We start from the raw sequence: 22,158 nt of genomic DNA, 5'->3' as shown, positions 1-22,158 counted from the left end.
AACAACAAAAGTACAATTGTTCAATCTCAACAAATTTAAGTGCATAGGTATTCCTTTTGTAATATTATTTTAGTATACGTTATCTAATTTCAATTTTTCTTTGTGTTTCTTTTTTACATTTCCCTCTTCTTCCTCAGCCCTTTCCATGTGTTGCAGTAGTCAGATAGTTCTTGGTGCTAAAAACATGTTGAACAGTTTTTTAAATATGCAGTTTCAGAAAGGAGTTCTTAATTGGACTGGGGAAGCAGACAAAGCAAATAGCTAGCCCCTAGTCTTCTGACTCCTTGCATTGTGCTTCTAATATTCTTTATTCTAAGAGTTTTTTATCTTGAAGAGACTTTATATATAATGTCAACAGAACTCACTGTTCTTTACTGGGTATATAAATGAGTATACAAGATTCCCCAAATAAAATATTTTTATTTTGTCTTTCAAATATTAATGCACTCAGCAGTTAAATAAAATAAAATAAAATAAATTGTTGTAGATGTCTGCTTACTGTCATGTGTAAAGAAGATGCATTTTATGGAGGTGATTGTATTAGGGAGGTGATTGTCCTCCTCTGCTCTGCCCTTGTGAGGCAGTCCCAGATGTGAGTACAGACTGAGAGAAGAACTCAGTGAGAGCAACCCTGCAGAGAAGGACTTGGGGGTTCTGGTGGATAAGAAGCTCAACGTGAGCCAGCAGTGTGTGTTTGCAGCCCAAAAGGCCAACTGCATCCCGGGCTGCATCACCAGAGGAGTGGCCAGCAGGGTGAGGGAGGTGATTGTGCGCCTCTACTCTGTCCTTGTGAGGTCCCACTTAGAGTACTGTGTCCAGGTCTGGGGCCCCCAGCACAAGGAGGATTTGGATCTGTTAGAGCATGTCCAGAGGAGGGTCACAAAGGTGATCAGAGGGCTGGAGCACCTCTCCTATGAAAATATGCTGAGGGACTTGGGGTTGTTCATCCTGTAGAAGACAAGGCTCTGGGGAGACCTCATTGCATCTTTTCAATACTTAAAAGGGGGCTTATTAAAAGATATGGAGAACAACTTTTTGCTCAGGCAGATAATTACAGGATGAGGACAAGCTGATCTACTGGGTGGCATCCCTACCTCTGGCAGGGAGGCTGGAACTAGGTGATCTTTAACGTCCCTTCCAATCCAAGCCATTCTTTGATTCTGTGATTCTATGATTCTGTGGTATGCCACACGTTGCAAATGCAACATACAGAGTTTACATGAAGCCTCATCAGCAGAAAAATGTATGAACTGTTAAAAAAGTCTTGGTTCCAGTGTCATTGTACAAAATCTTCTTTCAGCACAGCATATATATACGTACACATTTATCTGTATATGTATACATGTATGTACATACATACCATAGAATCAATCATAGAATCATACAATGGCTTGGGTTGGAAAGGACCTCAAAGATCATCTAGTTCCAACTCCTCTGCCATCGGAAGGGATGACACTCACTAGATCAGGTTGTCCAAGGCATCATCCAACCTACCCTTGAACAGCTCCAGGGATAGGGCATCCACAACCTCCCTGGGCAACCTGTTTGAATGCTTCATATCCCTCTGACTGAAGAATTTCCTCCTAACATCTAGTCTAAATCTCCCTTCTTTTAGTTTAAAACCTTTCCTTCTTGCCCTATCATTATCTGCCCGAGTAAAAAGTCACTCTCCATCTTTTTTATAAGCCCCCTTTAAGTACTGAAAGGCTGCAATGAGGTCTCCCTGGAGCCTCCTCTCCTTCAGGCTGAACATGCCCAGCAATCTCAGCCTTTATTTCATGGCAATGTTCTTACCGTCTTTGACCAATTAGGTCACTGATTCTAGCTTCTTTATTATACATACACACATCTGTGCACATATACAGACGTGTAAGTGTGTGTATATGTAAGAAATTACCATCTACAAGATTGTGGAACATATGCCTTCAGCCAGAAAACCTGAGTTCAGAAATGGCTTGCAGGTTTGAGACTTTTGCTCAAGAATTTGGTTCAAGGATCATAAGGTTACCTGGGAGTTTGACTTTGTCCTTTAGAATAAACTTGTTTGTTTTAATCTGGCCAATTCTGTGTGTTTTGTTTCTATTTTTTTTCTAATTCCATTTTGTTTGCGTTAGTTGTTCTAAGTTTAACTGTGCTGTGCTTGTATAGTACAGCAGGCAACTGTTTGCATGGAGCTACCTGAAAAGAAAGAGTTCTTACATTTGCTTTAATGATATATATATATATATTTTTTTAGTGTAGAATGGGAGTCTGAATATATCTTTGAACTGCCCTCATAACATTTAGCATTTTCTCGAGAGATTGAAACAATGTCTTTTGGAAACTAATTTAGCAGCTACTGGAATTCTTTTGTTCTTACCTCATTATGCTATTCATTTTAAAAAGTGTTTTTTTGTTGCTTTGATTCAGAGCGGGCATGCAGTATATCATTATAGCTAAGAATAACTATTTGCTTTCCATATTTCTTAGCATTTTGATTTCACAGACATTGAATTTTTCTTTTCAGCCTCCTTTCCAAAAGATGTGGGAAAAGAAAAGAGAGGATGCAACTCCGTCCTTACATTGCCAGTGATCTTAGGGAAGTTAGACAGATACTTTATTATGAAGGAAAGATGCTATTCAGCCTTGCAGTTTAATTTCCCTTCTCTCAAAAGATCAAAATTAAAACTATTTAAGAAAAAAAGCATCATTATCACATTACAAGTTTGAAGAAGACCTGAAGAAGACCACTCTTAAATCAGTTAGTTCTGCTTGTGCCTTTCTTCTATTGATGAGCCACATGTTAACTGGCATCTCCTATTCTTTCATTTCCAGATGTCCTGGTGGTGTTAGAAGTTTAGCTTCCTGTCCGTTTTCCTTCAATCCATGGCAGTCTTTATTTGACCTAAGAAATAATTTATATGAAATGAAAGAAAAACATTGTGCATGTGACTCCATGCCTGATTTGGCATTTTGTTTAACCCTTGACTGGAAACTACTGAACATAAGTACAATTGTGTGCAGCTTCTTTAATTATGAGTTTTGAGCTCCTTGCTCTAGAGTCTTTTGGGAATTCTTTCTTTTTTTTTTTTTTTTTTTTTTTTTTTAGTTTTCTATTAGTAATTTCTCTCTATTACTCTGAGTACTAGGGTTCCATCTTTCTTTATATTATTTTTCATTTTGTCCTATTTTGTTATTGCAGCAACACTTCACAGTCTGATTTTTTTTTGTTTGTTTGTTTCATGATCTAAGTCTTCATATCACAGAATTCATTGCATAGAATCCTAACATCATAGAATGATTTGGGCTGGAAAGGACCTTAAAGATCATCTAGTTCTAACCTCCTGCAGTGGTCAGGGACACCTCCCACTAGGCCAGGTTGCTAAAAGCCCCATCCAGCCTGGCCTTCACTTCCAGGGATGGGGTATCCACAGCTTCTCTGGGCAACCTGTTCCAGTGCCTCACTACCCTCTGAGTAAAGAATTTCTTCCTAATATTTAACCTAAAACTACCCTCTTTTAGTTTAAAGCCATTACCCCTTGTCCTATCACTACACTCCCTGACAAAGAGTCCATCCCCAGCTTTTTACCCCCTTTAGGTACTGGAAGGCCGTTATAAGGTCTCCCTAGAACTTTCTCTTCTCCAGGATGAACATTCCCAGCTCTCACTGCCTGTCTTCGTAGGAGAGGTGCTCCAGCCATCTAATCATTCTGGATCATAGAATCATAGATTGGCTTGGGTTAGAACGGACCTCATAGATCATGTAGTTCCAACCCCCCTGCCATAGGCAGAGATATCACCCACTATATCAGGTTGCTCGGGGCCTCATCTAACCTGGCCTTGAACACCTCCAGGGATGGGACATCCACAGCCACTTTGGGCAACCTGTTCACAGAATCACAGAATCACAGAATGGCCAAGGTTGGAAGGGACCTCTGAAGATCACCTAGTCCAATCCCCCTGCTGAGCAGGTTCACCTAGAGCACATTGCGCAGGATAGCATCCAGGCAGGTTTTGAATATCTCCAGAGAAGGAGACTCCACAACCTCTCTGGGCTACCTGATCCATTGCTCTGTCACCCTCACAGTAAAGAAATGCCCCCTTGTAATCAGCTGGAACCTCCTGTGCCAAAAGCCTTGCTGAAGTCAAGGTAGACCACAGCCTTCGCTCTCCCCTGATCTACCCAGCTAGTCATCTCATCATAGAATATCAGATTGGTCAAACATGGCTTCCCCTTGGTGAATCCTTTCTCCTTCTGATCACCTCATGGCTCTCCTCTGGATCCACTCCATCAGGTCCATGTCCTTGTGCTGGGGGCCCCAGAGCTGAGCACAGTACTCCAGGCGGGGTCTAATGAGAGCAGAGTAGAGGGGGAGAATCACCTCCCTCACCCTGCTGGCTATGCTTCTTTTGATGCAGCCCAGGGCACGATTAGTTTTCTGGGCTGCAAGCGCACATTGCCAGCTCATGTTCAGTTTTGAGTCCACCAGTACCCCCAAGTCCCTCTCTGCAGAGCTGCTCTCAGTCCACTCATCATCCAGTCTGTATTCATATTTAGGATTATCCCAATCCAGGTACAGGACCTTGCACTTGGCCTTGTTGAACTTCATGAGGTTTGCATGGGCACCTTGGAATCAAATCCATGTCTCTTACAATGAGGATCATAATGACAGATAAGATTCACGATTTTTAGGTAAATCAAACTTCTGCCAAGAAGAACCTCTTTCAATTATTTTCAGAAGTCTCTTAAAAAAAAAAAAGAAAAAAAAGTGATTATTTCAGTTTGCTGTCTCATCTCAGCCTAATCTCACAGCTTAAATCACTTTATGTGCAATAACAAGTCAGTTCACTGTTTTGCTTCTTTCTTCTTTATACCCAGCTACATCCATGTTTGAATTTTTGCAGAGAGTCCAGTGAATTTTTGCAGAGTCCAATAAATTTTACCTGTGAATTGGCTCCAACTGCTTCTGTTTCCTCATGACCAACATCATCTTTCCTGAGCCTCAATTTTTTTGTAAATTCTGTTCCAAGTATCTCTGTGGATACCACCTCTTATGAAATGGGATTTTAGCTAGACCACTAACAAGAAGAAATTTGTTAGCTATGCAACTGCATGTATGATTTAAGGTATGGACTGCAGCTCCATGCAGATTCTCAGCATCCCTAGGAGAGGCTCTCTGCAGTTCTTTTAAAAAGACAACAGCGTAAAAAAAGACAACACTGTTTGCCTCTGTCCCTCTGATAGGAGGGATCGATGTTGACAAGCAGGCTCATCACATTAATACGTGGTTTCGGGACTGGTGTAACTGGCAGAATTTTGGGTTTTTCAGTCATGGGAAGGTCTGCATGACACCGGGCCTGCTGGCACTAGATGGGATGTGCCTCTCTCAGAGAGGGATAAGGATTTTTGCTCAGGAGTTGGCAGGGCTGATAGATAGGGCTTTAAACTAGAGTCAAAGGGGGAAAGAGAGAAAACCAGGCACACCGGTGATGAGCTAAGGGATGGTGCGCTAGAATCAGAGGGACTGTGTGCTAGTGAGGCCCTTCGGTCGGCTCCACAAGGTGCTGCGTGTAGGGAGGCACATTTAAAGTGCTTCTACACAAATGCACGCAGTATGATGAATAAAATGGGTGAGCTAGAAGTCTTGGCCCAGTCCCACAGCTACGACATCATTGGCATAAGCGAAACCTGGATGAATCCTGTGGCTGGTATGTTGCAATAGATGGTTACAGGCTCTTCAGGAGGGACAGGCAGGGTAGGCAGGGTGGGGGGGTGGCAATGTATGTGAAGCAGGGGCTGGACTGTGTGGAACTTCAAGTTGGCGATGGCAAAGTTGAGAGCCTCTGGGTAAGGATTAAGGGAAGAACAAATAAAGGGGATGTCCCTGTGGGAGTCTATTACAGACCACCTGGCCAGGACGACAACGCTGATGGATTATTCTTTGCAGAACTAAGAGATGCCTCAAGATCAACTCCCCTTGCCCTTATGGGGGACTTCAACTTGCCAGACGTCAACTGGGATCACCACACGGCCGACACGAGCAAGTCCAGGAGGTTCATAAAGCACCTAGATGATAACTTCTTGGTGCAGGTGCTAAGGGAGCCAACAAGGAAATCTGACCTCCTTGATCTGTTGCTGGAGAACAGAGAGGGTCTTTTGGGGACATGGCAACTGGCGGCCATCTCGGTCATAGTGACCATGAAGTGGTTGAGTTTAAAATTTATGGTTACAGAAGGAAAACTGCCACCAAAACTTCAGCCCTGGATATGGGGAAAGCAGACTTCAGGCTGCTCAGGGAACTAGTCAGCAAGGCCCCCTGGGAAACTGTTTTTGAAGGCACTGGCGTCCATCAGTGCTGGTCAGTCTTTAAGCACTGCCTCCTAAAAGCACAAGATCAGGCAATTCCAAAATATCGGGAGTCAAGCAGGAGGGGCAGAGGGCTGGCCTGGCTGACCAGGGATCTTCTACTGGAGCTTAGGTGAACAAAGAAAGTGTACGGCTGCTGGAAGGAGCGTCAGGCAATGAGGAAGGAATACAGGGATGCTGTTCGTGTTTGTAGAGAGAAAATTCGTGTGGCCAAAGCCCAACTAGAGTTGAAGCTGGCCATGTCTGTGGGAGACAATAAAAAAGGTTTTTATAGATATGTGAACAGAAAAAGGAGAACCAAAGAAAACATAGGTCTGCTACTTGATGGGGAAGGTCTCCTCACAGACAATGACATAGGCAAAGCAGAGACATTTAATGCCTTCTTCGCCTCTGTCTTCAACACTGATGATGGGCTTTGGGACCCAAGGTGCCCTGAGCTGGAGGACCATGATGGTGGGAATGATAAACTCCCAGCTGACCCTCAATGTGTGTGGGATTTGCTGCTCCACCTGGATCCATACAAGTCCATGGGTCTGGATGGGGTTCATCCCAGGGTGCTTAAAGAGCTGGCTGACGTCATCGTGGGACGTCTCTCAACTATTTTTCAGTGATCTTCGGAATCTGGAGAGGTCCCAGTAGACCGGAAGCTGGCAAATGTTGTGCCAATTTTCAAGAAGGGCAAGAAAGAAGACCCTAGCAATTAGAGGCCTGTCAGTCTCACATCAGTGCCTGGTAAAACTATGGAGAAGATAATCCTCAAAGTTATTGAAGCGCACCTGGGGGACAATGCAGTCATTGGTCCCAGCCAACATGGGTTCATGAGAGGTAGGTCCTGCCTAACAAATTTGATTTCCTTTTATGATAAAATCACCCATCTAGTCGATCAAGGGAAACCAGCTGATGTGATTTTTTTGAACTTCAGCAAAGCTTTTGACACGGTTTCCCATAGGATCCTACTGGACAAAATGTCCAGCATACAGCTAAACAAAAACATCATACGATGGGTGAGCAATTGGCTGACGGGCAGGGCTCAAAGAATTGTGGTAAATGGGGCCACATCAGGCTGGTGGATGGTCACCAGTGGGGTCCCTCAAGGCTCCATTTTAGGGCCAGTCCTCTTCAATGTTTTTATAAACGATTTGGATGTAGGACTAGAAGGTGTTTTGAGCAAATTTGCCGACGACGCCAAACTTGGAAGAGTTGTAGACTTGCCTGAGGGTGGAAAGGCCTTGCAGAGAGATCTGGACAGATTGGAGAGCTGGGCGATCACCAACCACATGACGTTTAACAAAAGCAAGTGCCAGGTCCTGCACCTGGGAAGGGGCAACCCTGGCTATACCTACAGACTGGTGAGGAGAAGATGGAGAGCAGCCCCGCAGAGAGGGATCTGGGGGTTGTGGTTGATAGCAAGCTGAATATGAGCCAGCAGTGTGCCCTGGCAGCCAGGAGGGCCAACTGTATCCTGGGGTGCATCAAGCACGGCATTGCTAGTCGGTCGAGGGAAGTGATTGTCCCGCTCTACTCTGCGCTGGTGCAGCCTCGCCTCGAGTACTGTGTGCAGTTCTGGGCACCACAGTACAAAAAGGATGTAAAACTGTTGGAGAGTGTCCAGAGAAGGGCAACAAAGATGGTGAAGGGCCTAGAGGTTAAGACGTATGAGGAGGGGCTGAGGTCACTTGGCCTGTTCAGCCTGGAGAAGAGGAGTCTGAGGGGAGACCTCATCACAGTCTACAAATTCCTCATGAGGGGGAGTGGAGGGGCAGGCGCTGACCTATTCTCTGTAATCACCAGTGATAGGACCCGCGGGAACGGTGTTAAGCTGAGGCAGTGGAGGTTTAGGCTGGACATCAGGAAGAGGTTCTTCACCGAGAGGGTGGTCGCACACTGGAACAGGCTCCCCAGTGAAGTAGTCACTGCAGCAAGCCTGTCTGAATTTAAGAAGCGTTTGGACTGTGCACTTAGTCACATGGTCTGAAATTTTGGGTAGACCTGTGCAGTGCCAGGAGTTGGACTTGATGATCCTTATGGGTCCCTTCCAACTCGGGATATTCTATGATTCTATGATTCTGTATTCTCTGGACATTATTAAGCCCTTCAGACAGGGACAGTCTCCTTCTGCACCAATGTCCTGGGGCTAGAAACTGCATGTGAGTTTTGTTTAAGCTCTGTGTACATTATTGCCCTGTAATTATCCCAGAAGAACAGAATAGTTTAACTAGAAAATTGTGTATAATACAGGACAGGCTTTTCTGTCAGAATTAACTCTGTGCAACATTTATATGAAATAGAATCATGAATTTACTTTTGTGGAAAACAGTTAATGTAAACTAGATTTTCAGCTGATGTTCTTGCAGGATATAAAGGCAGAGATTCTGATGATACCTTACCAACTTGGACTCTATAACATTTGTGATTCTAGTGTGCAAAGATTTGTGTCCAGTGGTATATTGGATCAATTGGCCAGTTATGCATAAGCTCTGATTTTTTTCCAGTCTGGAGAATCCACAGCCAGCTGTGGACACAACAGTACAGTGGGGCCAGTGCTAGACGTAGATTGCATGTATGCATGAAATTGAGCTAAGTATGTGAGTTTATTAAGCCTTTCAGTGCATGTATGGACTCCTCCTCCTCACTGTTTAGGCATCTAACATGTGAATGAGAAATATCTGTGTAATTCTGGAGATGTCTGAGTCTAAGCAGCACTTACAGACACAGTTCTGAGAGCAGAGGATTGTAAATGCAATATCAAAAGAAAATACTTTAAGAATTAAAAATCATAAGTGTATCCATGGCTTAGCTATATTTGAATAATTTTTCACTATTAAATTTCATCTTCAGAAAACGAAGTGTGTGCATGTTGGGGAGCCTGAGCTTTATTACAGCGTATCACTAAAATGCAAGGCTTCAGAATAGACTGATCCTGGAAAAAACAGCTAATCTTTTGTCCCGATTTCCATACAGGGAAAAGCTCTTGCCCATACTAAAAAAAAAATAAAATAAAAAAAAAAATCTGTTTTTTCGTCTGTTTAGACTCTAATTCTCTTCTACGCCTTTGTATCTTCAGAGTCAATCTTTAACAAGTCTCATTCATGTCCATACATGAGCCAGATTGTAAGCTAGTTGATATTGACTGTATTCCATATCTTAAATTCAGCTGGATGTTAGTAGATTCTAGAGTGAGCAGCAGGAGAGTAAAATGCAGAAAATGAAGTAAAGAAGAAGGATAGACCTATAGAAGTTGAAGTTAGTTTGTTTTATAATAGTACCAATTTGTCTCGTAATAGTACCAATGGCTATTTTTAGAATTTGGTATTCATAAGAGGGCAACAATCTCTTTTGATATTTGTCATTGCCATTTGAGTTTTATTGCCTTGAGCATATTGGACCAGAGGCTTTGATATTTGTCAGTATCTGTAGACTTCTAAGGAACACAGAAAATGCACATAGCCTACATTTATAGGTCATCTTGTACAACTTGAAGAACCTTGCAGTAGCTGAATTCTGTTAAAAAAAAAAAAAGTTAGTTTTTGCTAATAGTGATTGAAAAAAATGTGAAGAATGAATATTTTTCCTATTTCCATTCTTGTGTTTTCTCATATACAAAAGTGTTGTTTTTGAAGATGCTGAATAAGTAGAAAAGCAAGGTTAAATCTCAAATCACTTATGCAAATGTCAGTAGAAAAGTTATTAAAGAGAGCTATGTACACCACCTGAAGTACTGAGAGAACTGAACCAAGAGAATGAAACTTCAGTGAATGCTTTATAGCAAAAGTGGGCCAACAGTAACTTATAGATTAACATATAAATGTTACTATAGTGGCTTCTATGGCTTGATAATTAGCTCTATTGCCAAGGAATTTAAGCATGACATTTTCGATTTCGAGTAGTCTTCAGAGACTGTTATTAATTTTGATTACTTTACTATTCACGTGCATTTAATTTATTCAAGAAATAAATAAATTAAAAAAAAACTTCCAAAGAGTAGAATTTATTTAGTTGGTTTAAAATGTTTAGGGGAAGAAAACACAGATAAGTTCCCTTCAGCAACCAGAACTCAGCTTCAGCATGTATAAAAACATGCCTCAGAGATAGTTTTTGAAATTAATGATGTTACTTTTAAAACAAATGCAATAGTCTGTAAAGTCCCACAGAGAAGCAACTGTGGAGACTTTAATTTCTAAATGTATTGACTAAAAGTCCTCTGAAGTAAAGGCACAAAGTTGTTAAAATTCTGAATTCTTCTCTCCTGTAGTTCTAAATATTCTTGTTCTCACTTATAATGACATACAAGAAAAAGGAATTATTTATGTTTAAAGTATGGCTATTTACTTATTTTTTCATTACAGACATCAAAGAATTTTGTCTATTAGGATAATAAATCAGATAATGACAGGATAAGGGGGATATTATCTGATAAATAATCAGATAATCATAGGACAAGGGGGAAGGGTTTTAAACTAAAAGAGGTGAGATTTAGATTAGAGTTTAGGAGGAAATTCTTCACTCACAGGGTAGTGAGGCACTCGAACTGGTTGCCCAGAGAGTTTGTAGATTCCCACATCCCCAGAGGTGTTCAAGGCCAGGTTGGATAAGGCCCTGGGCAACCTGATCTAGTGGGTGTCATCCCTGCCTATGGCAGGGGGGTTGGAACTATATAATCTTCAAGGTCCCTCTCAACCCCAGCTATTGTATGATTCTGTGATAACCCCAATGAGATTTCACAGGTCAGATGTGAAATTCTGCTTCTTTTAATTGCAGACAACAGTCCTTTTGGCACCCATGTGGGGCACGAAGGGTTGAGATAATGACAGGTCTGACCAGAGTGTGTTAAAATGAAATTGTTATAAGAATTATATTAGTTTAATAGTTTCTAATCACAATGTTGATTTCTTTGATCTCAGGTCTGATGTGCCTGTTTTCCAAATTGTTATATACATTACTTACTGCATGTACTGCCTGTTGTGCAGTTTATCATTTCTGGGGGCTGGTTTAAGGTTATTATTTTGCCGTACTGTGTAACACTGGCTTATGATATGATAAAATTACTGGTCATGATACTAATCTGGTATTTGTACTCAGCATTGCTATCACATTTGTACTTCAGAAACCATATCTCAGAAACTATTAATAATTACACCTTTTATCTTTTTTCTTCAGGGAGCCAATCTATGGAGGGGACAGGGGAGATGTTTTTTCCCACTTGTTTGCTCTCCCTTCCTCCTTTACCCCCTTCTCCTCTAGGTGAGTTACGATAACTCTTCAAAACTTTGAATATCCTTGGGATGTTCAAACCAGCATGTTCTTGTTGTTGTCTCCCGAATGCACTTCAGCTTTTATTTAAATTTAAACAACTACTTAAGAATGCCATCCAGAGAGCTGTCCTAAGGCAGGAAAATTACGAGTGGCAGGGAGTGTGGGTGGATATGGGCAGGCATCTAGAGCAGTGGGCATCTCCAGTGCTTTGGAAATTCACCCCTGAACAACTTCAAAATACAAAAAAACAAAACTGGCAGAATACTTGAAAAAGATGTGTCATCACCCTGGCAATTCCAAAGAGACACAAGTCACTGCAATGTGCTGGGGCTTGGCCTATGTTTAGCAAGCCACAATCAACACAGCTATAACCCCAGTGACAGACTCTGCATCCACTCCAACCCCTGCAACAGGCCCTGCGGCCATTCTAACCCCTGTAACAGGCCCTGCAGCTGTTCCAACCCCTGTGACAGGCCCCAGGGCTGGGCCAGGGAAACAAACTGTCAGTTGCCCCTATATGCAAGATGAAACAATGGATGAGAAAGTCAGATCACTTGGAAAGGAGAGGAACTCCTACTCAGACTGGGGAGGAAGAAGAAGATGAGGCAGGCTACTCTGAAGTGACTAGGCCATCGGAGGAACAGGAAGACAAAGAGGAAGATAACGTAAGAGCATCAAAAACTATCCAATGCCTATCAGCGTGAGCTATGAGATATGCAAGAAAATTTCAGTCGTCATCCAGGTGAGCACCTTGTCACCTGGCTGCTCTGGTGCTGGGATAGTGGAACCAATAGTCTGGAATTAGAGGGCAGGGAAGCCAGGCAGCTGGGATCCCTCGCCAGGAAAGTGGGCAATGACAAAGCAATTGGAAAAGGAGCACATATCTTAAGCCTCTGGAGGCATCTCCTGTCAGATATGAAGGAAAGGTATCACTTCAAGGAAGATCTCGTATGTCAACCAGGCAAGTGGACCACCATGGAGAGGGGTATCCAGTACCTGAGGGAATTAGCTGTGCTGGAAGTGATTTATGATGACCTAGACAATGAACAGCTATCCAAAGATCCAGATGAAGTCCAGTGTACACGGTCCATGTGGCGGAAGTTTGTACGGAGTGCACCATCATTGTATGCCAGCTCATTGTCTGTAATGACCTGGAGAAATGGAGAGGAACCCACAGTGGATGAATTGACTAGAGAACCCTGGCAGTACAAAGAAAGTGTCTCTTTTTCCCTACATGCCTGAATCTCATCAGTGGAGAAGCTTTCTCAAGAGGTTCACCAACTCCACCAACTCAAAGAGAATGCTTTGGAGAAACTTTCCCAAGAGGTCCACCAACTTAAAGAGAATATATCTTCCTCCCCACATTTACGAACCAGTGTCTCAGCTATCAGGAGTAAGCATCCTTCTGTTCAAGAAAGAAGATAGAGTGGGTATACACCATGTGCCACCCTGTGGTTTTACCTATGTGACCATGGAGAGGACATGAGAAAATGGAATGGAAATCTGTCTCGACCCTAGAGGCACGGGTACATGAGTTGCAAGGAAAAACAATTGCAAAAGGGGGGTTGTCTGAGAAACCTGCTGCACCAATTTCCAGCAGGCAGTCTCCCAGATACAGCAATGAATATTATAACCAGGACTAGAGGGGTCCTGCCTCCAGCCAGGGGGAGGAAAGGGAGAATGGGGCTTATTGGACTGTGTGGATTTGATGGCCTGGCACATCAGACCCACAGAAGTATAAAGCTTTAGTAGACACCAGCGCACAGCATACTGTAATGCTGTTATGCTACCATGGGGCAGAACTCATCTGTAGTTCTGGGGTGATAGGGGGATCCCAGCAGTTAACTGTATTGGAGGCTGAAGTGAGTCTAACTGGGAATGGGTGGCAAAAGCACCCTATTGTGACTGGCCCGTATGCTGTGTGCAACCTTGGAATAGACTGTCTCAGGAGAGGATATTTCAAGGACCCAAAAGGGTACCTGTGGGCTTTCAGCATAGCTGCCTTAGAAACAGAGGACATTAAACTCTTGTCTGCCTTGCCCAGTCTCTCAGAGGACCCTTCTGTTGCGGAGTTGATGAGGGTCAAAGAACAGCAGGTGCCAATCACCACCACAACTGTGCACCAGCAGCAATATCGCACCAACCGAGACTCCCTGATTCCCATCCATAAACTAATCATCAACTGGAGAGCCAAGGAGTGATCAGCAAGACTAACTCACCTTTTAATAGACCCATATGGCCAGTGTGAAAGTCTAATGGCGAGTGGAGACTAACAGTGGACTATCGTGACCTGAATATGAGGGGGCATTTCTTTACTGTGAGCGTGACGGAGCAATGGATCAGGTAGCCCAGAGAGGTTGTGGAGTCTCCTTCTCAGGAGATATTCAAAACCTGCCTGGATGCTATCCTGCGCAATGTGCTCTAGGTGATCCTGCTCAGCAGGGGGATTGGACTAGATGATCTTCAGAGGTCCCTTCCAACCTTGGCCATTCTGTGATTCTGTGATTCTGTGAATGAAGTCACACCACCACTGAGTGCTGCAGTGCCAGATATGTTAAAACTTCAGTATGAACTGGAATCAAAGGCAGCCAAGTGGTATGCCACAATTGATATTGCTAATACATTTTTCTCCATCCCTTTGACAGCAGCATCTGGGCCACAGCTTGTTTTTACCTGGAGGGTTGTCCAATACACCTGGAATCAACTGCCCCAGGGGTGGAAACACAGCCCTACCATTTGCCATGGACTGATCCAGTCTGTGCTGGAGCAGGAGGAAGCTCCTGAACACCTGCAGTACATCAATGACATCATTGTGTGGGGTGACACAGCAGAGAAAGTTTTTGAGAAAGGGAAGAAAATAGTCCAAGTCCTTCTGAAGGCTCATTTTGCCATAAAACAAAATAAAGTCAAAAGACCTACACAGGAGATCCAGGTTTTAGGAATAAAATGGTAAGATGGATGCCATCAAATCCCAATGGATGTGATCAACAAAATAACAGCTATGTCTCCTCCAACTAGCAAAAAAGACACACAAACTTTCTTAGGTGTTGCAGGTTGTGGAATAATTGCCTGAGGTGACTTGGAAATTAAATTGATTTTCACATTTTAAAGAAAAGTTACAGTATTGAAGAAGCTTCCAAGGCGGAGTATAACTGCACTACATAGAAGTTCCCTAGCCCTCCAAACTTAGATGTTATCTCACTGGGGGAACCTGGTGTGCTGACTCTTAAGAGGAACAGTACGGAGTGTGGAGCAGAGTGGAGACACCGCAGCCAGGCTCTGTGATAAGATGGGAATTTGATTGGTCTTGTGCACACCAAAACTGATAAACTGCACGTTTGCTACCCTGAGCCAACGGCCTGTCATTTTTTCGACAAAATGCTGTACTTTGGTGAACTTTGCTCATTATAATATCGTTATAATACCAAAACACACCTCCATCCCAAAAGCTACCTGCCTCCAAGGTGCAACCACCCCTCACTGAGCATGCGTTCTGAATTTCTCAAGCCTGTACCTTTAAAAAGAAGAGAGAAAATTTTGCACCAATTGTAACTAAGATATGCATGACTAGAGTTTCTCAAGCTCCACCTAAAAGATAGAAAATAATATAAATTGGCTTAAGAGAGAGAGGATTTTAGGGAAGATACCATTGTGAAAGATACCTTCTGACTTCTGGGATCAGTTGACAGGCTGAACCTCTCTTCCTCCAATACTGGGACGCCTTTGGGTAAGATTTGAACACTTTGTTATACCAAGTGCCTCCTGGGAAACTTAGAAATCTCTACAGAGTTGCTTTATACCTTTTAATGTGTTTATAGCTGGGCTGAATTACTCATACTCTTGGTATTTAAATTTAGCTGTGGTAGTTCTCACTGAACACGACCAAACTCTTTAAGTGTGGCCCTGGTAGTTCATGGAATGAAACTAGATTGAGAGTGTATTATGTTATTTGTGCATCTGTAATTGTGATAGTTCAGTAACCTGTAAGAAGAATGATTTCAAATGGGGCCCTAAGCAACAAGAAGCCTTTGAGCAAAGCAGGATAAACAGGAGATAGTTCATGCAGTAGCTCTGCAGTAGCTAGTCTGAGCAGGACCAGATGTAAAGAATGTGTTCTACACTGCAGCTGGGATGACTAGCCCTACCTGGAGCCTCTGGCAGAAAGAGCCTGGGGACACTTGAAATCGACCCCTGGGTTTTGGAGTTGGGGATACAGAGGATCTGAGGCCCGCTATGCTCCAGCCAAAAAAGAGATATTGACAGCATATGAAGGAGTTTGATCTGCTTCAGAAGTGGTTGGTACTGAAGTGCAGGTCCTCCTGGCACCCTGACTGCCAGTACTGGGCTGGATGTTCAAAGGAAGGGTGCACTTTACACGTCATGCCACTGATGCTAAATGGAGTAAGTGGGTTGCACTGATTACTCAGCGGGCTTGAATAGGAAACCCCAGTCACCCAGGAATCTTGGAATTGATTGTGGACTGGCCAGAAGACAAATATTTTGGGATATCACCAGAGGAGGTGACATGCTGAAGAAGCCCCACTGTATAACGAGCTATCAGAAAATTAGAAGCAATATGCCCTTCACTGATGGGTCCTGTCATACTGTGAGAAAGCATTGGTGGTGGAAGGCTGATGTATGGAGTCCTACACGACAAATTTCAGAAAGTGCTTAAGGAGAAGGTGAATTGAGCCAATTTGCAGAAGTGAAAGCCATCCATCTGGCTTAAGATATTGCTGAATGAGAAAAGTGGCCAGTTCTCTATCTCTATACTGATTCATGGATGGTAGCAAATGCCCTGTGCAGGTGGTTGCAGCAATGGAAGCAGAACAACTGGCAGTGCAAGGGCGAACTGATCTGGGCTGCTGCACTGTGGAAAGATATTGCTGCCCGGGTAGAGAACCTGGTTGTAAAAGTATGCTGCATAAATGCTTACCTACCCAAGTCAGGCCACTGAAGAACATCAAACAACCAGAAGGTGGATCAAGGTGCTAAGACTGAAGTGGCTCAGGTGGGTCTGGACTGACAACGTAAGTGTGAACTATTTATAGCTCAATGGGCCCATGACACCTCAGGCCATCAGGGCAGAGATGCAACATATAGGTGGGTTTGTGAACAAGGGGTGGACCTGACCATGAACACTATTGCACAGGTTGTTCGTGGTTATGAAACATGTGCTGCAATCAAGCAAGCCAAGTGGTTAAAGCCTCTTTGGTATGGAGGATGATGGCCAAAATATAAATATGGGGAGGCCTGGCAGATTGATTGTATCACACTCCCTCAAACCTGCAACGGCAAGTGCCACGTACTTACAATGGTGGAAGCAGCCACTGGATGGCTGGAAACATATCCTGTGCCCCATGCTGCTGCCTGAAACACTGTCCTGGGCCTTGAAAAGCAAGTCCTATGGCGACATGGCACCCCACATAGAATTGAGTCAATGGGACTCATTTCTGTGATAAATTAGCGGGTGTTTGTTCATTGTCTTTAAAAGGAATTCAGAGAATCTGCTGAGAAGATAAGGTTTTGCAATTTACGACCTTGTTAAGGGGAAGACTAAGCAAGTAGATAGTGGGAAGGGGGTGTTGGATAAACGTCCTTGGTAAAACAAAGACTCTGTGAAATACTGTTTGCCGCTTTACTACCCTTGAACACGAGCACAACGCATGATCATTGAAAGAAACAGAATGAACTGCGCAGCTTCAGAAGATTCAACAAGTCCTGACAAGCTGAAACTTGGATGCTATAAAACAGCGACACTGAAAAGGGAAAGTTGCGTGCTGTCATGGAGCAGAGACTCCCCAGCCGCCCAGCGCTGTTTTGCTTGTACCTGCTTACTTAATTAATAAATTATCTTCGACCAGAAAATTGCGTGGTCTCGCTTATAACAATTTCCAAAACAACCTTATAGACACTTAGGCCAAAAAGCATGGTATTGAGTGGATGTATCACATCCCCTATCATGCACCAGTCTCCGGGAAAATTGAGAGATACAATGGATTGCTAAAGACTACACTGAAGGCAATGGGTGCTGGGATATTTAAACATTGGGATAACATTTGGCAAAGGTCACCTGATTAGTCAGCACTAGGGGATCTGCCAACCAAGCCAGACCTGCCCAATCAAACCTGTTATGTACTGTAGAAGGGGACAAAGTTCCTGTAATACACATAAAAAGCATATTGGGAAAGACAGTCTTGATTATCCTGCCTCAGGCAAAGTCAAACCCATTCATGGTGTGAGAAAAATCTCAAAAATTTTATTCAGATAGGATCTTCTGTGAAGCTATCTTATTCATGATTGCAATGGTGGGCGTCCTGCAAGGAGGATTGCACAGTAAAAGTTTATCATAACCTTATATTCCCTATTACCCAACACCTGATTTTTCCCATTTCCTCATTGTCTGAGTACTACAGGTTCACAACTTACTTGATGCATTTCTATACCATATATGTACAATTTTATTTGACCAACCGTTAATTTCTCCTTTCCTTTTTTTTTTTTTCCTTCTTCCCTTGTGACTAGAGGACCTGTGATTTTTGTTTTTTACTGATTTCGTACTGCTCGTCCTGTCTTTTTAGCTGTCCTCTTTATTTTGGGACAGTGGGACCTTACCCTTATCTGCTTAACATACTCCCCACTGTTATGCCGCACAATCACTTCTGAATATGCAAGGTTAGTGGAATTTTCCACTGTAAAAATACTTTCTATTGCAAAACCACAACTTTGTTTCTCACAATGGGATTGCCTTTGCTCAGGGACCTGGGTGCACTTGGTTGGTAGGACAGAAGAATGGGGAAGTCTGATGGGTACCAAAAGGGGATTTAATGCTGGGTGATAATAGCCCCTGATTTGAATTCTAATATGTTAATTACTATATAATATGGTATGTCATCACTACTATGATTACTATATGTCCTATTAATGATATCATAGTAACAGTCATATAAATAATAACAAATGAATTTTGACAGAATTGGAAAAGCACAGCAGTGTGATGGAATCAGCATGGGCTTCAGCATGTGACAATAGAATATAACACACCATCTCTTCTACCCTGAAAGATTGTTGTGACATATGGAGCCCAAAGTGAGTCACAGACTAAACAAACTCAGTGGACATTTTATATAAATATATAGAAAGTGGTGATTAATTGGAATGTATTAGAAAGCATGGGAAGCAGAATGACAAAAATGGTATACAATAAGGGGTGGATATTGTCCTAGTTTTACCAAGGATATGGTAAATTTTCCAACTTGTAGCTGGTATGGGGCTGTGTTCTGAATTTAGGATGAGAATAATGCTGACAACACACTAATGTTTAAATTGTTGCAGAGCAGTGTTTACACCACTTTTCAGCTTTTCATACCACCCTGACAAGGAGGAGACTGGGGGTGCACAAAGAACTGGGAGGGGACAAAACCAGGACAGCGGACCTGAACTGTCCAAAGGGATACGCCATACCATAAGATATCATGCTGAGCAATTAATATGGGGTGGCTGGCCATGCTGGGAAGGGACATTAGCTTGGAAATGTGCTCAGAATCTGTGAGCGGGAGGTGTGCAATTACATTGTGCATAATGTTTAGGTAAAAATATTAATTATAAGAATATTAAAATTATTAATAATATTTTCCTTTATTTTCTGTCCTAATTAACTGTCATTATCTTAACCTCCAAGCTTTTACATTTTTTCATAAATTTCCCTCAACCAAATAGGGGAGAAGGAGAGAAAATGGCTCTGTAGTGATTAAATGATTGCCGAAATAATAAACAACTGCTCCAATATTTCAATAGATTTCATAAAATATTGCAGCTACAGTGGCAGAGTAAGAGAAGCAACATACATGGGGTACATAGTCAAACTCCAAAGGAACGTTGCTTTCAAGAGGTCCAGCTGCCAGATAGAGCGTGACAGGTTAGAGAGGAGGCAGGAGCTGCAGATCTCCCTTTCTCCAAGGCTACGCGGGAGCTGTGTGTACCTTGAGCAGCAGGAAAGGTTAGAGAGATGTGGTGTGTTTCCCAGCTCCCTTTCTCCACGTTGGCTGGCACGTCAATATGCTGTTGGAGAGCATGTGAGCTTTGAGAGTTGGTGTGTGGTAGCGAGCTCTGGGGAAGTTGTAGCTCTCTGTGCAGAGCACGAGAGGTGGGCGAGTTGCCGCGTGGTGCAGAGCTCACCCGTTGTCCATGACGGTGTGGAAGGTGGAGGTGAGAGGGAGACGACGGGAGGTTGGAGATATGCTGGGTGTGGTGGAGCTCCTCCTTTCCATGACTTTGGAATCCTTTCTTGTGGCTGTGAAGAAGAGAATTTGTTGGAGAAGAGGTTGGAGTTGCGGAGCTCCCTGTGTCCATGCCTAGGGGTGCCTTGAATCTGACAGGAGCTTGTCAGAGGTGGCCATGATGCTGCCTTGTTTCTGTGCCCCAAGCACGTGGGTTTGCAGGTCCCTGGGAAGACCTTGAGAGCTTCTCGAGCTGACTTTTGGGAGGCATGCTTTGGGCAACGCCTTGGGCATCGTGCTGCTTCATCTGAGCTTATGCGTGATTACCGAGTGTCTGGGTGGCGTGGAGCGCCCTTTGTCCTGAGCCGTGGGGACCTTCCATCTGCCATCTTCCAGGGAATAAAGGAGACATTAGAGAGAGAATGTTTGGTGGGAAGCCTTTGGAACGTTCCGGCTACCTTTCACACCAGGAGGGGTTCCAGAGAAGCATTTTTTTCTCAGCTCTCTTTGTCCAATTCTGTCGAGCCGTTGCGGTAGCCTGGAAGAGAATGACAAGTTTGAGAGGTGTCTTGTTGGTCCCGTGGCTGGGTGAGACACAGTTATGGGCAAGCTGAAGGTCTCTCTGCCTACCTTGAGAGGTGGGCAAGATGCTGGGTGGTGCATAGCCCCTCTTTTCCATGTCCGTGGAGTCCCTTGGTGTGCCTTTAAAGGAAGAAGATGATGTGTTAGAGAAGCGGTTGAAGCTGCGGAGGCCCCTCTGTTGATGCGTGTGGGAAGCTTGCACCAGACAGGGAACCTCTGAGAAGAGGGAGGGAGTCGGCCTGGTTTCTGTGTCCTCACCATGTGGATTTGCAGCTCCCCGGGAAGACGCTGACAGGTTGTAGAGCTGGCTTGTGAGAGGCTCCCTTTGTCCAGGGCTTTGGGCATGGTCCTGTTGTTGCCGTTTGCAGAGTGGCTGGGTGGCGTGGAGCGTCCTTTCCCCACAGCAGTGGGGGCCGTGCAGCTGCCTGGGACAAAATGGGAGGTTAGGGAGGTGGTGGGTGTTCGAGAGCTCCCTTTGTCCACAGTTGGTGGCCCGTGTCAGCTGGCAGGGAGCCTCAAAGAGATAGCCTTCCTTGAAGGTGGGTGGTGCAGAGCTTCCTTTTTCCGTGGCCTTCTTGGAGCCTTTCAGCTGCCGTGGCACAGCCGGAGAGGATATAGCTGGGGGATGTGGTGTAGCGCCCGTGGTCCGAGGCTTTGGGGACATTCCAGCTGCCAGGGAGAGCGTGACAGGTTAGCGAGGAGGCAGGAGCTGCAGATCTCCCTTTCTCTAAGGCTACGCGGGAGCTGTGTGTACCTTGAGCAGCAGGAAAGGTTAGAGAGATGCGGTGTGTTTCCCAGCTCCCTTTTTTGTTTTTTTTTTTGAAAAAAGGGAAAGTGGTCACCAATGCTAGACTCTTCAAATAATGCATTTATTAATATAGGCAATATTTCCTGTATGACAAACATTTAGTTAGGTATAGTTTGGAAGTAGGTATACATTAAAGGCGGGGGGTGGGGGTGAGGGGTTGAGTTAGATGATCTTTAAGGTCCCTTCCAACTCTAGCCATTCTATAATTCTATGAATTGGGTAGGAATTGACATGGAAAATGTAAATAAAATTAGTTCAGCTGTGTCCACGCTATCATTGTATTCATCCTGAGATTTCAGTAACTCTGACTAGCCTTCTAATATTTAAAGTTAAATTACTGATGTGTAGATATTGAAACTACGTCTAGGCATCTTGCTATTATATAAAGCTACATATACCTTGTATATGTATAATATAAATATAATAAATACAATAAAACCTTGTTCCTTTCTAAAAGTATCTTGCATCTCATTGTGTTTTCCCTCTAAATTAAGGAATAAAAAAACCCTCCCTCTAGCACCAGAAAGGATGCATCAAAAAAGTTTCAGTAGCATGTGTCCTTGAAAAAAAAAAAAAAAAAAAGAAAAAGTCTCTACATTGCAAATTCCTTATGTCTGGAAGATCATATAAGGGATGTAACATTTCATACTTTTATTGTTCTTGTGCTTTTTTTTATATATCCATTCTTGACCATTGCTGCAATAAGGATGTTGGGAAAGGGAAATCTTTGTTCAGATTCTGCTGTTCTACTGCTCTTTCACAGCTTAAATCCCCTGACTTCCATGTAATTAGTCTTTTATTTCTGTGCTTTTCATAAAAAATAAAAATAAAAATCAGTAAAAAAAATATTTCATTCATTTGAGAAATTTAGGCCATTGTTGGACAATTATTTGTAAAAGCAGTCCCAGTTTGGGGATGACTTTCAAAGACAGGAGACAAAAAAATAAATC

At 43.4% G+C, this 22,158-nt stretch overlaps 2 protein-coding genes across 4 annotated transcripts; both read right to left on the bottom strand.

Annotated features, from left to right (window-relative positions):
• Window positions 1–19,380: 19,380 nt before the first annotated feature.
• On the bottom strand, window positions 19,381–20,244 carry LOC310893398 (uncharacterized protein). The gene is made up of 4 exons (XM_083822336.1): window positions 20,146–20,244; window positions 19,778–19,892; window positions 19,582–19,660; window positions 19,381–19,496 (listed from the first exon to the last, which is right to left on the bottom strand). Exons 1-4 carry the CDS (start codon window positions 20,205–20,207, stop codon window positions 19,390–19,392), a joined length of 363 nt encoding a protein of 120 aa, XP_083678462.1. The 5' UTR covers window positions 20,208–20,244; the 3' UTR covers window positions 19,381–19,389.
• Window positions 19,381–21,064, bottom strand: LOC310893396 (uncharacterized protein; the record flags this gene model as incomplete). Of its 3 annotated transcripts, XM_083822333.1 has the most annotated exons (3): window positions 19,381–20,356; window positions 20,449–20,520; window positions 20,659–21,064. In XM_083822333.1, 3 exons carry the CDS (start codon window positions 21,062–21,064, stop codon window positions 20,316–20,318), a joined length of 519 nt encoding a protein of 172 aa, XP_083678459.1. In that variant the 3' UTR covers window positions 19,381–20,315. The 3 variants fall into 3 exon arrangements, with proteins under 3 accessions (XP_083678459.1, XP_083678457.1, XP_083678458.1); XM_083822331.1 differs by having other exon boundaries at window positions 20,449–21,064; XM_083822332.1 differs by having other exon boundaries at window positions 19,381–20,520.
• Window positions 21,065–22,158: the final 1,094 nt, after the last annotated feature.

The sequence above is a fragment of the Anser anser genome (assembly GCF_964211835.1).
Source record: "Anser anser genome assembly, chromosome: 2".
NCBI lineage: Eukaryota > Metazoa > Chordata > Aves > Anseriformes > Anatidae > Anser > Anser anser.
This window is presented reverse-complemented; position numbering and strand designations above follow the sequence as displayed.

Coding starts and splice junctions, on each gene's coding strand:
- LOC310893398 (XM_083822336.1), bottom strand. CDS start 20,207: ATGGCAGATGGAAGGTCCCCACGGCTCAGGACAAAGGGCGCTCCACGC. Junction 19,893..20,145: donor CCACGCCACCCAGACACTCG/GTAATCACGCAT, acceptor TCTTCTTCACAG/CCACAAGAAAGGATTCCAAA. Junction 19,497..19,581: donor AACCTTTCCTGCTGCTCAAG/GTACACACAGCT, acceptor TCTATCTGGCAG/CTGGACCTCTTGAAAGCAAC.